This window comes from Aspergillus tubingensis, assembly GCF_013340325.1.
Source record: "Aspergillus tubingensis WU-2223L DNA, scaffold_11, whole genome shotgun sequence".
NCBI lineage: Eukaryota > Fungi > Ascomycota > Eurotiomycetes > Eurotiales > Aspergillaceae > Aspergillus > Aspergillus tubingensis.
The window spans coordinates 1,479,026-1,497,057 of NW_023336285.1; the positions used below are offsets into that span (position 1 = coordinate 1,479,026).

Below are 18,032 nucleotides of genomic sequence, written 5' to 3' on the forward strand. Positions count from 1 at the left end.
CATAGCTGTCAATAACGGAAGGGGTGTAATAGAAAGAAGGAATGCCATTCTCGTATGCTTTTGTCCTGTCGCTGTATTTGCACCCTCAGCTTGCGGCTTCTATTTTCGGCGACTGCCGTCTGATGCCTTCCATGCGATTTATATGGCGTCGTCCGCTCTAAATTGAGTACTGCCTTATCGTGGTATGTCGCCATCTGCTTCTTCTTCTTCTCTTCGCGCAACCTTTTCACCAACGGAATCGCCAACAGGTTTAGCCATCCGTAACCATTGTTTGGTTGCTCTTTGGCTGTCCACGATACCCTGTACGACATGTTCCTGGGTATCTGGGACCAGTGACTTCCGCCAACACGTGATGGAGTCTTCTCTTATCCTCTCTCCCGAAAGATATAAGTCGAACGTCATTTCCCAGACTGAATAACATGCTTTATTCCGAGGCAGAGGGGAAGGGGAAGCGGGCGTAGGGGAATAGAAGGGGTTAAATGTACGAGCGCTATCCATAAAGAGAACAATGCAAAAGGAGACAAATCCAATAGTGTAGGCTGGGATTAGCTAGGGATCACCTTTCCAAGTATAACCTACTGGCGTGTGGCCTATATGCGTGAACTAGGCTGTCAGAAACAGAATTAGTACTTATATGTGACCATCACGTCTTGAGTAGAGCGACCTCTCCGAATGCTCGACCCCATAATTGAGAGTTCTGCTGAGAGCGACCCAAAATCAGCCCAAATTGGGAGACGACCTCTTGAAAATTGAGTGTAAATCAAGCCTTTATTAAACCTCCATGATAGATGATGCCCAATACATCAACTTGAATTACATAAGTTGTAACAACAAGGTAATGGTATAGAATACATAAGTTTCCTTCCTCCTTCGGTAACTTTGTCTTATCAGCACAGACTCCCAGTTGGAACCCAAGTTTCCAAAAAGGCCTTCATACAAGCAGCGGCAGTGCCGGCAGCATAGGGTTGCCAAGCCTTAGTCTTATGCGAGTCTGCATAGTCGCTCACACCCTTGATAATCACATGTGGTATGTTGTCGGAGATACCTGCACCCTCCATCTCAAATGCAATAATCCCCTCTCTTGTTGCGATAGAGTCGCGGCGCATGCCACTTCTCATCAGTGTATCGCCAGATGCAATGGCACCAAAGTGGACATGGGGCTTGGGATTGGGTTGTTCCAGTCGCTGACGCGAGACAACAATGTTGGACTCCCGTTTATATAACACGTCCTGTTCAGCGCCCGGATAGTGGTAGTCTCCATTGAACTGGGGGTGACTTTGAAGAAAGCGAAGATGGGTACCCATAGCATGATGAAGTGACGCAAGACCGCGGCGACTTTTCAATTTAGCCAGGTGTGCACGTATCTCAGGACTAGGTCTGCCAAGCGAGTCGAGAAGGGTGTTCATGCGGACAAACTGGTCTGGGTACTGTTTCCCAAAATCGTACTGGATGATCCCATCACCGATTATCACATCACCCAGTATAACCTCCTCGGCAGTATTCGTGAACGGAAGAGCTCCGCAGACGCCTACTAGGAGGGCAAGTTTTAGGTTTGGGAAGCTCACTCGGCAGTGAGCGGCAACTGCTGCAGCGCTTGCTTTTCCCATACCTGGCATGTGCACGAGCACGACGTTGTGCCGGCCAATCGCACCGCATGAATATGCGTTAGGGTCACAGGGGTGTTTGCCATATGCGGGCCCATTGTCATCCCAGTAATGGTCAAAGAGGGCATGTACTGCGTCTTGCTCGACTGTCAGAGCACAGATGATAGCAAGTTCAAAGTCACTCCGTGAGGTGGGACGCGGAGGTGACAAACTGCCTAACGTAGCAGCTTCATGGCCGGGCTCAAATTGATCTAAACCTCCATGAGCTGGATATTGCCGCGCTTCTGTCATACGCGATTCTAACTGGGTTCTCGGGGTCGACATTGTATCGAAGTCTGGGATAGCGCGGGAATGAGGACCAGGGGCGAACTGAATGTTTTCGAGACCCCTATTCGGCGAATATCCTGCCTGGACCAAGCCAGTATGATGAATAGCATCGTTTCGGTATCGTATTAAATTGTCTGTGAGGTTCTCCTGCCATCTATAGAGAGAATATGTAAGCAGAACCGTCATATATAGCCATCGCTTTCGCAAGAGACTCCTGAGACTTCAAAGAGACATACTGCCGGTGCCTTCTGGCATGTTCATTGGTGGTCCAAACAGGAGCCTGACTCCGATTCCTAATGGCAGGGCGATGAAAATCACGATCGCCTATATTGTGCCAGTGGATTGGTTGTCTGGGTAGTTGAGTAGACGGGGGCAGCGGAGACGACTGGCCTGTGTGCCAAAGAGCAGCTGTCGTGTTGTTTGGCACGTAGCTGAGACCAGCATTTGAGATGTAGTACTGCCTGCCAGTCGGTGTGCCATAGGCACCCGCTGCCGGAGAAGGGACATCCAAGATGATGTTTTCCCTGACATTTGCTGTACGATAGGGGGGTACAACACAGTTATGCATCAGCTGTGCTGTGATGGATTCGAGTAGTACAACTCCATTCTGATCCCTATGAAGGTTCGACGGTATGTTGACGAATGGCTGTTCCCGGCGCTCAAGTAGAGTAACGGGAGGGTTCTCGTGGTAATAGGCGTAATAATTGTCTCGTACAGTGTTGGTCGTGGACCATGGCATGGTGATAGAGCTACCACGGAAACAAGAAAGTTTCAAAGTGACAGGGGGAAGAGCAATCTAGAAAAGAGTCAGGAATTGGAACGGTGTGTCTTTCGGCCAGATGTATACATGGCTTGGGAGGTGAGATTTATAATATGTTTTCGATACATGGTGAGCCCAAAAGTCGTCTGCGCACTGATGGGTTCGATGTGTCTAGAAGGTCAGGGGGCTAAAAAAATTTCAGATGAAAGTGAACATTTGAAAATGGACAAATCAGCACATCGATTGAAGTCTCCATAAAAGTGCGGTGATGTGTTCAATCGTATCGTTGACTGTATCATCTCCTAACTCGCTGGCGTATATACAGATTTAGGCCATCTAACTGCCTCCAGGATGTGCGACGAAATAACGTACCGAGTACGTAGTTGCTGCTGATCTCCAGGGCTCTGGCGTTAGTCTCTATGAGAACTGGGGAACCAACCAATTAAGGCTACAGTCTGATGGATGAGGACTTCGGAAGCAACCAATGAGACTATCAGACCCCTGTCGAGAGATATGAGTGAGAACTTCGAAATCGGCCAATAAGACCTATCGAAGAGCATGAGTGAGAATTTCGGAAGCAGCCAATGAGAGCTCTCACAAGATAAATGAGAATCCTTGAACCAGCCAATGAGATCTTCTACGCTCCTGCGCCACACCTGCGGGCATGCCCCGTGCGTTGGTTAGATATGAAGTTGCCTGACGCACGACAAGGCTGAGAAAGCTGTGAAAAAGCGAAGTTTGGGACCTTCGACTTTGGCTTTTAAGGCCTGCATGCCCCCACTGGCCGTGATCATTACCCTTAACCCAACCTTGGTGGATGTGTCAATAAATATGGCCAACCAGAAATGGGACCTATACAAGAGCGAGATCGAACGACTATATATTCACGAAAACCAAAAACTGGAAGACGTGATGAGCTATATGGAAACCCAGCACTCGTGGAAGAAAAGGCAAGCACAGTTCACTATGCTTTATAGCATCGCAGCTGACTGGAGATTAGCAAGGCATCATACACTAGACAACTCAATAAATGGGGGTTTAGAAAGCACTCCGAGTCCAGAGATGATGAATGGATTCTGAAACGAGTGGCCAAACGGAAGCGAAATGGAAAGGAGAGTGAGGTCTTTATAGACGGAATTCAGCTCCATCCGAAGAAGATCGCCAAGGCAAAATACGGAAAGGGCTTCGTGTCAATCATATCGCAATATGGTAAGTTAAATATCAGATCTCATCTGAGCATGGAATTGACCATCTAGCCCCTTCTCCAAAGACCCCCGAGGGTTATCTCGTAACAACTCCGCAAACGACCGGCATGTGCCTCTCTTGGAGCAGCTCTTTGCCCTGGCTGCGGTTCATGAGCTTCCTTGATCCCCCAACAAAGCAAGGTGAGGTTCATTTCACACACACACACACACACACACACACACACACACACACACACACGCGCGCGCGCGCGCGCGAGAGCTTGAATGTTAATACAATATCTTTCCAGCACCTTCTTTGCCCTCCTCCTCTCTCTTCGTGGACTCGTCGCGCTCAGGCAACATCACCAAAAGTGCTAATTTGGAGCTGATGCAACGCCTGGGCTCAATTGTACCCTGGAATAAACTCGAGCATCTGGAGAACATCTACAGTGGGTCACGTACATCAGCAGCTCTGAGTATCCTCATGCCAGAAACGGAGCAAGGGCAACTTGATGGATTGGCAACAAATCTGAGTACCTTGAAAGCAGGACTTAGAGATCATTTGAGTGTCGTGTTATACCTCATCTCAAACAACTTAATGTCCCCAGATGAAGATTTGCTCTTTGGCGAACAAAAGCAACGTGATTCCAGATTGATCTTAAGTCTGCTCAAAGATAGTGGCTGGGCTGGTCTAGATCAACTCAGGCTTTTGCTATCAAACCGTGAGCCTACCGCCGAATCTATCGCAGAGAAAGTGTTTGAAAGTGCACTCCGAATAGGTGACTTGGAAATTGTTGAGAATATGCTCCGGTCTGGCATGAATCCGGATGGGTTGATTGAGGCAGTATCAGAAGAACTCGACGATATCTGCTTCTTGACTCCTTTGCAGTTTGCCGCTCAGGAGGGGAATATTCGCCTTATCAATCTTTTGATCAACTACGGTGCCGACATTGAACATGGCTTTGCGAATGAGGTGGGTAAAACTGCTCTGTATATTGCCATTTCAAGCGCAGACTTGGCGGTTGTTCGGGCGCTACTTCTGCAAGGTGCAAAAGTGACAAGAGAGTGTGCCCGTGCAGCGATGAGAATCTGTTGCTCTTATCCGCAGGAACTTCATCTGGTTGGGGAGATAATCGACATATACCTTGAGGAGCATCTTGCAGCTGGACGCAATGATCCAGATCTCGTTGTTCCAGCGGTGGAGTCGAAAAATGCGTGGATTGTTGAACATCTCCTTGACAGAGGTGCAAAGCTGAATGGATTTATTGCGCCAACGTACAGCCTTAGACATGAAGGGATGGATATCTGCTTGCTAGGCCTTGCAGTCATGGAGAGGAGTGTTGATATTGTCCGACTTTTGACTTACTCTACTGTTGGCGCAAATAGACTTTCCTCGCCGCTCTATATGTATCCACTGACTCTAGCAGCCATGACCGGCGAAACCGATATAGCTCATTTTTTACTTGAGTCAGGCGCTGACGTCAGAGCTGCTGATGAGGGAGAAATTACTTTACTCGAGCATGCCGCTCGGAAGAGCAATCTTAGTCTTTGCCAGATGTTGATCACGCATGGGGCCAAGGTTGACAGAGAGCCATGTGATGCGCAAAAGTCGCCATCAGCTCTCATGACTGCAATCCAGGAAGATAACATGCTTATCGTTGAGCTTTTGATCAACTCAAACGCACGATTGAATGATCGCTCCGAAGCGGCTCCAGGTAGCGTTCTTGCTGCCGCTCTCGAAGTTGGAAATGATGCGGTGATCGACAAGCTGATAAATGCCGGTGCTAGATACGTTGGAGTTAAGATGAAGAAAATCGGGAATTTGCAGACTGCCATCCTAATGAAAGAGAAAGGAGTCTTAGCAGGCGTGCTCTGTTCGTCCGGCCATCAGATTCTTGCAGCTGCTATATCAGCGGGACATGAGGACTTAGCACACTTTTTACTCCAGAACGGCGCCCATAAAGAGCACGACGCCCGGGATCCCTTCTCCACCTCAGATGTGATAACCCCTCTAGAGGCGGCCACCGAAACAAATAACATGAGACTTATACAGGCTCTTCTGGAGCATGGTGTTTCGGTGACAGACTATGCTCTCACATATGCGATACAGAGGCATGTTGGACTTTTACCAATTTTACTAAGAAGCTTTTCGGGGAGGGCCCCAACAGCAGTGGCAGCTGCGTTAAGGGAACCTTCAATGGCCGCGTTGAAGTTACTTCGAGAGGCAAACGTGGACTTTACAGGAGCACCTCGGCCACTTGCTATCGGATCGAGGCTCAACAGATGGAGTCAACTGTGGGAGGATGACGTCAAATCAGTACTTGAAATGGTGGCTGGTTGGGAAGCCATAAGCTCTCATTACACATTTCTTCTTGAGTGGGCAGCGACGGCTGGGATACCATGGGACCCAAAGCTGGTGTCCCGTGCTTTAATCAGGACAATACTATCGGACGACCATGACCGGCTGACTGAGTTGATGCAACTCGACTTTGATTTAAGTTACGATATGTTGCTGAAATTAGAGCGGTGTGGATTCAATCCTCTTCAAGCTGCCGTCAAATCACAATTAGTGTGGGTCGTTCGTGAGATGCTGATGAAAGGAGCCGATGTCAATTACTTGGGACGCGGTCCCAGCAGACGTACACCGTTACAGCTCGCTGTTGAGAATGGAAACATGGAGATATTCAATCTTCTCCTGCATCACGGGGCAGATGTCAATGGTCCCGCTGCTGAGAAATATGGTGCGACCGCTTTGCAGATTGCGGCCATACATGGATTCATCGGTATTGCCCAGAGACTGCTTGACCTCGGCGCGGATGTCAATGCAAAACCTGCAGTGAAAGACGGGCGCACGGCTTTAATGGGCGCTGCCGAACACGGTCGAATTGATATGTTGCACCTGCTGCTTGATCGGGGAGCACTCATTGGGGGTGAGCATCGATTCTTTTTTGATGAAGCCGTGAGGCTGGCGAAAAATAATGGCCGTTATGCCGCAGCAAGGCTCTTGATTTCTTTTGAGGTCTCGCTTGTAGCAACCGGATAATACGTCGAGGATACCTTCAAAGAACTTGCTGATCTTGCAGAAGTAAGTGGCTATTCTGCTGAAAATGGACCTTCAGAGGCTCGCTTGAAGGAAGTGCCTAAGCAAGGGGCCCTATGGCGATGAAACATTGATCTGACCGCTTGAACAGGACTTGGGTGACTATAGCCAGCACTGGTGGTGGTTTCTTCCATGTCGCAGGCGCCTCACATCTACCGCAGCATGAAGCTCATATTGGCGGGTTTTTTGTTATATCTTTTTCTTCTTGGCTAAAACTCCCTTAGCCCTACAGCACTGCGGCCCATATGTTTTTCTACCAGTGGAAAGCAAAGCAAACGGGGAAGCAACGACATAATGGCTAGAATCTCGCAGCTACGAATGGTCAAACTTTCAATATAATAACATTATCGTTCATCGAAAGACGCCTACAAGAAATAGGATCCCTCAGCTGACATTGGTCCTTCCATGCTAAATCCTGGCGGCCAATACAGTCCCCATAAGATTCTAACTACAAACACTTTCCGTTCCCTACCTCGAGCCTGAATTACGCGACTTAAGTAGAACTACGCGTCGCAGACTAAGCAAGTAGTGTTCTTGTGAGATGGAAGTAACGCCCATGAGAGTAAATCCTGGTGAGGGCATCCGAATGATGGTGTTATTGAAGCCGAGGGAGGCCAGGAATGCAGGACAATTCAATAGGATAATTCTACACAATTAGATGAGGTTAGATTAACATTCCAACATAGCCTCCGATGCATGCACATAAAGCCGCAGCGACATGTCACATTGCGGGATATTCACCCGAAAGCATATAATTGTCGCCGATAATTCTCCGACATCATCTCTTCCATCAATTAAACATTCTTCAGCTGATAAAGCTCTCTCGCCTCTACTAACCTTTTGTCTCGAATGAGCCCGTTTGCACTGGACGGCCCAGCGACGAGCTGGATCCACGGTGCTGGCACCATGGCCGACACCAAGACCGATAGGACCGACAAACCGACAAAACCGACAAGCCCGACAAGACCGAAACCAGACCCCAGCAGCCAACGGCTCCAGAGGCGACCAGTCAATCTCCAGTGACTTCACTAGCACCAATAACGAGAGAAAGCCTCCCTAACCCACAAATATGAAGTATTCGGTATCCAGCCCTATACCTACTACAGAGCACTTCCCACACCCTCTTTGTACTCTCCGCCCCCACCCACACCAACACATACCTTCCACCCAAATCAGCTTATTGCCCAGTGATCGACAAACAATATACCCTGTACAGATAGATAGTAACTTAGTCTCATTGCACAAGGCCAACCAATCTCACTCTATGAAGAAAGGTGGAAAGACAATCACCCCCTAACTAATCATCGGATCCGATCCTCCCCTCCGAGCGCGAGACCGATAAAGCCCGCGGAGACGGTCGTTCGTGAACGTCCGAGCCGCGCGGAGCGTCAGTCAGCTCGGCTCAGCTTAGCCCTATTTATTATGTATTTTACTTAAAGATAGGATTATTTCTTACTTGGGGGATGTTTAATAAAGAACGAGTTGCGTCTAATTTTTCCGCTCATTTTCATCTATATTTTCTATTTCTTCAGCGCCGAAAACGCACGAGCGGAAGGACAGCGGGATATAATGGCTCCTTCTCCTGAAGCTGCTATAAACGCTCATCTTGGTGATGAATACGAGAAAGATGATCGGAATTCTCAAAATACCCTACAGGAATCAGACCTAGCACCCGACACAGAAAAGCAAGCGCCAACACAACCTCCGACGCAATCGCCGTGGGGAACGGCTGATACCCCGCCTGATGGGGGGTTTGCGGCGTGGTCGGTGGTGTTGGGGGCGTGGTGTGCGTATTTTTGTACTTTTGGGTGGATTAATAGTATGTTCACTTTTATTTCTTCCCCCTCTGTAATCCAAACGGAGAGGGGAAAGTCTGGCTTGTTGCTACATGCATGCTAATGAGTACAGGTATTGGAACGTTCCAGACTTATTATGAGACAACGCTGCTCAACGGGTACTCGACGAGTACGATCGCGTGGATTCCTTCGTTGGAGGTGTTTTTCATGTTTTTCATGGTTCGTTCTTCTCTCTTCCTCCTATCACGCGCAAAAAAAGTTTGGGGCTAATCATACTAGGGCCCTATCGTCGGCACGCTGAGCGATAGACTCGGCGCTCGCGTGGTCATCATCGCAGGCTCCTTCCTCCATGTTTTTGGCCTCATGATGACATCCATCTCTACGGAATATTACCAGGTGTTGCTTTCGCAGGGTGTCTGTAGTGCTATGGGGCTGTGTGCTATTTTCCAGCCATCCATGAGCTCCATTCCCAGCTGGTTTAACAAGAAACGCGGCGCGGCGTATGGAATCATCGCTTCCGGGTCAAGTGCCGGAGGTGTGATATTCCCCATCATGGTTGATCGGCTCATCACTCGTGTCGGCTTCGGGTGGGCGATGCGCATCGCTGCTTTTCTGATTCTGGGGTTGCTTGTCGTTACTTGCCTTACTGTGAGGTCGAGGATCCCGCCAATGAAGCAGCAGATGGATAAGGAGGCCTTTATGCGGCCGTATAAGGAGGTGAAGATGTTGTTTCTTGTTTCCGGATTTGTCCTGTTGACTTTCGGCGTGTTCATTCCTATCAATTACATGGAGACATCGGCTATTGCGGATGGGATGAGTACGAATTTGGCGCAGTATCTGGTTCCGATATTGAATGCTGGAAGGTGAGTGGTCCGACTACGCTCGGATAAGATGATAAAGTTGCTAATGGGTTGTAGTCTCTTCGGTCGAATGGGAGCAGGCGCGTTCTCCGATAAAGTTGGGCCATACAACATCTTTGTCGTGGTCTGTTCACTGACGGGTATCCTGGTCCTCGCGCTCTGGATCCCTGCGACTAATAATCCCGGAAATATCGTCTTCGCGGTCCTCTTTGGTGTCACTTCTGGCGCGTATTTCTCTTTGTCCGCTGCCCTGGTGGCAAAGATTGCTCCGCTCCGGGAGATGGGTTACTGGACTGGCGTGCTCTTCCTGTTCGCGTCGATTGGCGCCTTGACGACCAACCCTATCGCAGGCGCGATTCTGCAGCGCGATGATGGGTCGTACACAGGCATGAAAATCTATTCGGGCATCTTTTTGTTGGCAGGGACTGTGTGTGTCTTGATGACCCGTATTCGTCAAACAGGCTTGGTGCTCAAGGCGAAGTTCTGAGTGTTTCACTCTTGGCAATGTTCTGAAATTCTCTGCTCATGTGTTTGTATTCTTCTGTAATATAATTAATGTGTAGATTCTCTTGGCTGGTTCGGCCTTGCCAGGCACGAAGTCAAATCTGAGTATCCATCGAATGCTCGAAGCCCGTTATGTCGACACTCTGCATTAAGCCAGTCCAGTCCGGGAAACCAAGGACGCCAATATCCCAATTAACAAAGTCGAAGAACGACTCTACCATTGGCGCATCCGCTTGGCTGGTACCTGTCGGTTGGGTCTCATCGACCGAGCCTGCGGCCTGCTCCACGGCAACCTGCATCTGTCGAATATACAACGCCTTGTCACGCAAGCGAGTAATTATTGCCCACTTTGGCCCCGGATTGGGCCACAACGGGTCCTTCTCGGTGAGGTCAAAGACCAAGTTCACTGCTCGCCATGCGCGTTCGACGTGCACCCCCAGTGGATACACACAAAGGTGCCACAATATGTACGTGAGGAGAAAGTAAGGCATGAATGTCGAAGAGAGCCAGCGATATCCGCGGAGAAGCGCGTCGGTAGACATTTCATTGGTGCGTTCGAGGGCTTGGCAGGAGATGTCCAGGGTTTTGGTCTGCAATTCACGGCGCTCGGCGACCGGTATCGAGGTGCTATTTGTCTGGAGAGCTTTCTGGTTCAGGTACATTTCCATTTTTAGCACTAGAACCTCCCCTAGCAGCATACCGTGTCGCTGGATCGGAATATTTGGGTCGCCATGTTTTGTATAGGTATTGTATACGTGCTCTTTTGCTTCCCGTACTATCTCAGCGGGATCCTTTCCAGTGACTTTCGTTGTCAGTGTGCGATGCAATTCCAGGCGCTTTTCGTTCACTATTGTCGTGATCAGGGATGCTGTCATCTCCGTCCAGCAGTCCTTGGAATCTGGCGGCACCGTTGCCGTAGCAGAAAGGTCCTGGTCATCGATATTTGCTGGAAATGCGGTGTCGTAAACCTCCTCGCCGCTATTGACACCAACCCCATGATCCTCGACCGCGCGACTGTCAGCTGTACAAATGTGCCACCAGAGTCGGCGGCGCAGCTCACATTCCAGCGGAGTCAGCTTAAAGTGTCTTCCGTCACGGTGAAGGCCAATGGATTGTGCTGCCCGGATGACCAACCCTCGCATTGTCCATCCAGATCGTCCGCTATTATAATAGCGCAGGCACATCTAAATATACAGTTTCATGAGCCACATTCTAGATAGCAATACTAGCCAGCCGATACTTACCTGGTATATACTCATCGCCTGCAGCGATGTTAGGGTGGGAGCATCCAGAAAGTTCGACTGATAGAGAGCAAGTTCCAGCCCTTGTTGGTATCGCTTGACTTCTGATTGCCTCTGTTCATGTGCTGGGTCCTCGGCAAGCACACTTGTTGTGGCCGCAAAGAAGATGGCAAAAAGCAAAGCATGGAGATCAGCAGGCGCGGCCGCCGGCTGATTAATCGCTGCGAATACCCGTGGCTGAGTCGACGGAACGTGAAGTATCTTGATTATCGGGTCGATGCGATTCAAAAAGGTTTGCCAGAGCTGTGTTGATTGCCACTGACACGGATGCAGTGCATAGAGATGTCCGTCCTCCACAGAGCGACTGACAAGGAGACCTTCCGCTCTAAGCGTGAGTGGTCGTCTGGAGCTGCTAGTGTCGCTCTTCGGTGTCCCAATGGCAGACTGGAGCTCTTTTTCATCTTCTAAGACTCGGGACAAGAGTTGTTCATTGATATACCGGCCGTCCTCAACTAGAAGGCCGTCGTGCGATAGCTCCGCTGCCGCAGCTGTGCCCGTCGGCGACGGTTCATTGCTAGAGGGGGACCCCGCACCTGGTGCAGAAACGGTCCGTCCGTCTGTCACTTCGTGCTGAAGATGAGACAGCGATCGGTTTCCAGCTAGAGCCGCGATGGAGCGCTCAAGTGATTCCAATCGGGCGATGACATCAGAATTGTGTACTTTGGGGGGCCGACGCTTGACGCGATTGGGGCCGGGGTATTGACAGAGCACATTTGCTCGTATACAAGCCCCACATGGAGAGCTCTTATCGCAGCGGACCTTGCGTTGGTGGCAGCGCAGACAGGACCGTTCGACGTTGTAGCGGCGTGCGGATTCCATAGCTACGCTTGTCTTCTGCGCGCTGCAAGGGGGTCAGAGTTTAGTCGGTTATTCCCCGACTGTATTCCAGAGATAAAGTATGGCAGATTAAAGCCTAGGGAGCGACTCGACAATCAGCCTATGGGTTGGAGAGTTGATGCGACGCCAAAGTAACCTCGGGGAGGCGGCTGTTCGCGAACGTCCGAAGATCCGACACCTGACATCGCTGAGTCAGCTTGTGAGTCTTCCACCAACAGCTTCGAGCAAGATCATTACTTGATTTAGAGGCATGGGTATCTTCGTGAAAAGAAATAATATACGTCAAAAACAATATTTTGCGGCTCCGGACTTGTGTTCACATCTACAGGAGCGCACATTGTGCGTGAAAGAAGCCCTATTCTGGTATTGACATGGCAACATCACCGTTGTTGAAACTCGCAAACCGCATACACAAGCCGGGGCATAGTATAGGTTTCCACAGACGAATTCGCAGATATGTAAGCTATTGTTTGCCCTGCAAAATGTAAAAGGCTCACAGGAAGCGACCCCGCTCGGAAAGCCAACCCGCAACATAGTTGAAGCATGTTTTGACGGTGTCTCCAAATTCTCCAGGGTACGACTCACACTCGGTGCAGGGGTAAATGCCATGCTGAGCGCCTTGAACAAACGCGATCGAGGTATCGTTGCTCTTGACGGCATTAAGGTGGATCTTTTCAGCGTTCAAGTACTCGTAGTGTCCAGTCATTCCCACGGTCAAGAGCGGGACGCTGACGCCTTTGATCGATGCTGCAGGTGCCATCTGGGTAGAATCGTACTCTATGCCTTCGAAGTTATCTGCCAGAATGTTGAAGTTCTCGTTGGCTCGAATGGCCAGGGTGGAGAGGTACCGCCGGACGGTAGTCTTGAGAGCAGCTTGTTCCCAGGAGTTGGAGACATCGACCCAGCCGGAGGGGACACGCACCGATTGAATAATCTGCTCGGTCGTACCGTTCTTTTCAAGCAAAACCCAAGGATAGGTAGTGTGATGCAAAGTTCGAACATCTTGAGAAATGAAGAGGTTGTTGGTAGCAAGGTAAAGAGCCGCAGGGATGGTGAGGGGCTCGTCATCACCGAACATCCCATTGCCTTTCTCGATTTCCTTGAGACGGTGCTGGGCATGTTCCAGGACACGGTTGTTGCGAGCCACAATCCCCTTCGTAAACCTCTTTTTGAACTCTGAAGTGAAGTTTGATTGAGTGCCATTGCTGAACCCTTTATCAGGGTTATAAATGTTGAGGGACTGGTTGAGTTTTGAGGCCTTCGTTTCATCTTCGATAGCCGGGTTCAGACTTAGCAGGCCCATGGTGGAGATGCCGTAGTTAGCATCCAGCAGCATTAGGCCGTCAGCAGGCTCAAGGCCAGCCAGAGCATTGGAACAAGGATAGATTTTCTCTGGGCCATTGCACGCGGACACTCCATTCTCTGCGACGTTCTGGTAATGGGCCGTCATCGCACCGTCACCGCTGTGGCCGAGAATAACCACCTTGTCGATATCGGTCTGGTTGCGCAACCAGGCCAAGCCCGTGTTGGCCTGGAGCATCATATCCTCAAAGTTTATGTCTGACATATAGCCGGATTTGCTGGCTTCGTTGTTGGCGAAAAACACTGTAAACCCACGCTCCTGAAGCTCTGTACAGCCAACAAAGGAGGTGTAGTCCTGCTCCGTATGCATGATATAGATGCCGATGCGCGAGCGTGGGCTCGTGGTGTTGGGTCGGTAGAGCCCACCAAGAACGCCAGTATCATCGAAGTCTTTCAAAATGGGGAGAGGTATTTGAGAGGCAGAAGCAAGTTGAGCAAGCAATGCCAACCCAGCAAGGGTAGTAACGGCGGAGGGATAGGACAGAATCATATTGGACGTATATGCAAAAGCGACCACAATCAATTCGGTGAGGAGTCAACCAAGATTACACCTACTCTCTCCTCACAGGATGGGCAATTGGCTTTATACTTATTGACTAAGTATTTCGAAGTGGCCCCACCTCGCAGCTACCAACGGTCTTCATAGCCGTACCAGAGCGCGTATTGCGATGGCTGACGACGCTCGGTTATAGACTAGCTAGCTCGTGATGAATGGTAGGATAGTTCAGGCTATCAGCATTTATGGGCCCCTCCACGCCCAGGCGTCATGCAGAGAAACCATCTTCTATGCACTTCTTGCGGTATCTCCGAGGTGTCGATCAATATGATCACCAGCGTACCGATGAAAAGCCCAAGCGAGCCGTCTTTAGCGTGATAAGTGTGCGCAGCAGGTCTGTTGTTCTTGTTTCGCGACCACCTACTCACAACCGGGTTGCTCTACCACTCTGCGAGGGTACATCAGCGCGAGTACATCATCCCTCAGAGTGATATCGAATGATTCAATCCCGAGAAGGCATACTGCAAGAGACATAACAAGTGGTGCGGGGAGTATCGACCCCCCAATAAAAGTCCCTGGAGGTAGCTGAAGAAGTGCATGATAGTGCGGAGATGCGGGGGTGAGGTGGACAATCCCTTCTCAGCACATCCACTTCCTCCCCAACACTGCAAGCAGGATACTTCATCTTTCCAATGAACAGCGAGCCATGTTGGTGCTCGCTTGGCTGGACAAACTCTCTATAGTACTACCGCCTGCTGTAAAAGGCATCCTGCTCCGAAGATGCAGGCCACGATGATGGTGCCACATTCAAACATGCACTGTCCGTAATGGCCAACTTCCCTTGTTGGTAGTGGGAATTTGGGAGGTATTTTGCGAACAGCAGGCTTTGCCATATTAGCTGGACTGACAGCTCGGTAATTGTGCCAACGAGAGAGCTTCATTTGGCTCCATAGGCATCTGTGATCATTTCCATCTTGCTGCTCGCTGATAGTACTTAGCAATGGCAGCATAAAGCACTCCCAGGTAGTAGTGAGGAAATAGCAAGGGGAAAGTAAGGGAAAGAACAGACAGTATCCCCCCAGGTCAGGTGACATCTATCTCTCAGGGCCACTACTAAAAGACGACTTCACTCCGGCTTCTACAACCCTGTGAAGACGTCTCCCTCATCAGCGAGTAGGTAAATGACTACTACCATGACAAGCTCATGCCAGTACCTCACCCTAACTTCTTCCAGTTATCCCAAACATTAATGACTGAGTCCCTCTCTACCCTACCGGATAAACAATTTACCCTAATTCTTGACCATCCGTTTACAAGCCCCCACAGCTTATTTCTTAGCAAACATACTGTCTCTAAGCTGCGTATCTCTCTCTGCTCCCCGTTAAATCCGAAAACATTCTTGAAACGTACTCCTACTTCATACGTATCACAACTATCCTCTCCTGTCGTAATCCTGTCGTGAACGAACGATGGGCCACACAATGTGCCGTAATTGCCGCCGTTGAGGGTGTGGGCTGGCGGTGGATCTTGTGTTTCAGCTTCGGTCGGTGTTTCAACGGCCCCCGCTCTCTCTCTCGCCCTCTCCCTTCTCTATCTCTTCCGCCCGGGCAGGACGGGTGATCTGTAACAAGTTACTACTCCCTAGATAATATTGCTTACGCAGTCATGCTATAATACCCAATTTTATATGGGGTGCTGCGATGGAGGTGAAACTGACACTGCAGAAGTTACTATATGTGCACAACTACAGAGGACCGAGAGAGATAGATTGTGAAAGTAGACGGGACCTCGGGTCGCTTTTGATTTATAGTGTTTACAAAGTTATATACAAGAACGTGAACAACTTCATCCTGGACCCTCTATATCACCTCTCTGTCTCTCTATCCTCTTCCCATTCTCCCTTCCAGATAGATATCCGTCCGGACTGAGTGCATTTACTCAGCAACGCACTGGTAGTAGTAGTCGTTCTGGACCTTGCAGGTGTAGGGGCTGGCACAGACGGTAGGACCGGTCCAGTTGATACCACCGCACTGGTAGTACTGGTTCACCTCACCAGCAGAGTTGGTGGCCGAGGGACCCTGGGGGTCGCTGACACCGACGACACCGCTGCTGCTAGCAGCAGCGCTGGAGCTAACCTGGCTGGGGGCAGCGGCAGTGGTGGTGGGAACGTAAACGGAAGTGGTGGCGAAAGCGACGCTGGAAGAAGTAGGAGCGGCGGCAGGGGTGGTGGCAACGACAACAGGGGTGGTAGCAACGGCAGCAGGAGTGGTAGCAGCGGCGGCAGGAGTGGTGGCAGCGGCAGCGCTAGAGACGGCGCTGGAGGTGGCGCTGGACAGCTTGCAAGGGGACTTGGACTTGGACTTGACCTTGCTGAGGGTAGTCTGGCTGGCGGCGACGGCCGAAGAGGAAGAAGAGGAAGAGGCAATCTCAACCTGGGTGGCGGGGGTGGTGGTCTGCTCAAAAGCGGCAGTGGTGGTGGAAACAGCGGAGGTAGCAGCGGCAACGGAGGCAGAGGCAGAGCTGGAGGAGGAAGCATCACCGCTGGGGAAGTACTTCTCGAGGATGGGCAGGTAGGTGGAGTAGGCGGTGCCATCGGTGGGCTCCAGAGAGTACATGTAGGTTCCCCACCAGGGACCGGCAGACCACCAGGAAGCACCAACCCAGACGTCGGAGTTCTCGGACATGTACGCGAGCATGCCCTCGACAGCCTCTTCACACACGGAGTTGACACCACCAGCGAACTCACCGATGATACCCTGCTTGTTGTTGGTCTTCAGCCACTCGGTAGCCTTCTCAATGCGCTCCTTGCCGATCGTGGAGCTGACACAGGTCTCCGAAGTACCGGAGCTGTCGGAGTCAAGGTACTGGTGCATCTCGTAGATGATCTTGTCCTCACTGTCGGTCAGGCCAGACAGGTCATCGTTGTAGGTAGTCCAGTCCCAGGCACCAGTGTAGGCGTTACCCTCGACGAAGATGTACTGAGTGGTGGCACCAGCGGCACGGATACCGTTGATAGCAGCCTGGTTGAGGTTCAGAACCAGGGACTGCTCCATGTCATGGTACTCGTTGTCTATTTCTGTTAGATATTTCCTTGTATAACCGGTATAGAAGGTCTACTCACTGGTATCGAAGATGACCTTGTCGTTGTCGGCGAATTCAGTAGCGACGTTCGTCCACCAGGTCTTGAAGTCGGAGGTGGACTCGATGATGCTTCCATCACTGCAAGTTGTTAGCCATCATATGCCATTCATCCTCAGCAAACTGTATCTACTTACAAACGTCCGTAGTTGTGGGGGTCAAGGACAGCGTAGGCACCGCTGTTGGTGACGAATTCGACGGTCTGTGTAACCGGTTAGTGTTATAACGACAATGATATCAAGGCCATGAGCGACAACATACCGACTTCAGGTCAGAGAGGTAGGTCGAAGCGAAAGAGCCGGTCAAGCCATCGGGGGTCAAACGCTCCATGAGGAAGGGGATACGGAAGATGTTCATGCCCTTGTTTCTCAGGACCTGAATCTTGGAGGTCTCGGGCCAGGTGTAGTCGGTTCCCAGGGTACCGGGGAGGGCAGAGCCGAACTCGGCGCCGGATTCGCTAGTACCAACCCCTACATCAATTAGAATAGTGCATCGAAGTTCAAATAAACATCACATACACTTGAAGCCAGAGTCACGCTTCTTCATCTGGCGGCTAGGGAGAGCGGACACCATGGTGGCGGCAGAGGCCGCAACGATCAAGTTGCTGATTCTCATTTTGAAAAGAATGTACGTCGAACTGGTCGATCAAAAGGAATGAATGACTAAAGGTAAGAAAGAAGGAGTGAAAACACAAGATAGAAGACAAGTAATGAATGTCAAGAGCCAGTCTTGATTGTGATGTGCCAAGTAGAACGAACGAACG

At 50.4% G+C, this 18,032-nt stretch overlaps 6 protein-coding genes across 6 annotated transcripts; 2 read left to right on the plus strand and 4 right to left on the minus strand.

The window, feature by feature from the left end:
• Window positions 1-887: 887 nt before the first annotated feature.
• On the minus strand, window positions 888-2,670 carry AtWU_09845 (5'-methylthioadenosine/S-adenosylhomocysteine nucleosidase family protein; the record flags this gene model as incomplete). The annotated part of the gene is made up of 2 exons (XM_035504951.1): window positions 888-2,085; window positions 2,168-2,670. The coding sequence occupies 2 exons, from the start codon at window positions 2,668-2,670 to the stop codon at window positions 888-890; spliced, it is 1,701 nt and encodes a 566-aa protein (XP_035360844.1).
• Window positions 2,671-3,522: 852 nt separating this feature from the next.
• Window positions 3,523-6,918, plus strand: AtWU_09846 (ankyrin; the record flags this gene model as incomplete). The annotated part of the gene is made up of 4 exons (XM_035504952.1): window positions 3,523-3,629; window positions 3,692-3,900; window positions 3,948-4,076; window positions 4,184-6,918. The coding sequence occupies 4 exons, from the start codon at window positions 3,523-3,525 to the stop codon at window positions 6,916-6,918; spliced, it is 3,180 nt and encodes a 1,059-aa protein (XP_035360845.1).
• Window positions 6,919-8,544: 1,626 nt separating this feature from the next.
• On the plus strand, window positions 8,545-10,118 carry AtWU_09847 (MCT family MFS transporter; the record flags this gene model as incomplete). Its single annotated transcript, XM_035504953.1, has 4 exons — window positions 8,545-8,794; window positions 8,884-8,990; window positions 9,051-9,634; window positions 9,689-10,118. The coding sequence occupies 4 exons, from the start codon at window positions 8,545-8,547 to the stop codon at window positions 10,116-10,118; spliced, it is 1,371 nt and encodes a 456-aa protein (XP_035360846.1).
• Window positions 10,119-10,230: 112 nt separating this feature from the next.
• AtWU_09848 (Zn(II)2Cys6 transcription factor) lies at window positions 10,231-12,255 on the minus strand (the record flags this gene model as incomplete). Its single annotated transcript, XM_035504954.1, has 2 exons — window positions 10,231-11,319; window positions 11,380-12,255. 2 exons carry the CDS (start codon window positions 12,253-12,255, stop codon window positions 10,231-10,233), a joined length of 1,965 nt encoding a protein of 654 aa, XP_035360847.1.
• Window positions 12,256-12,766: 511 nt separating this feature from the next.
• On the minus strand, window positions 12,767-14,125 carry AtWU_09849 (uncharacterized protein; the record flags this gene model as incomplete). The annotated part of the gene is made up of 1 exon (XM_035504955.1): window positions 12,767-14,125. The coding sequence occupies one exon, from the start codon at window positions 14,123-14,125 to the stop codon at window positions 12,767-12,769; it is 1,359 nt and encodes a 452-aa protein (XP_035360848.1).
• A 1,940-nt stretch (window positions 14,126-16,065) lies between these two features.
• egl3 (putative extracellular endoglucanase/cellulase) lies at window positions 16,066-17,884 on the minus strand (the record flags this gene model as incomplete). The annotated part of the gene is made up of 5 exons (XM_035504956.1): window positions 16,066-17,201; window positions 17,253-17,350; window positions 17,407-17,471; window positions 17,531-17,739; window positions 17,788-17,884. 5 exons carry the CDS (start codon window positions 17,882-17,884, stop codon window positions 16,066-16,068), a joined length of 1,605 nt encoding a protein of 534 aa, XP_035360849.1.
• Between the last annotated feature and the right edge of the window lie 148 nt (window positions 17,885-18,032).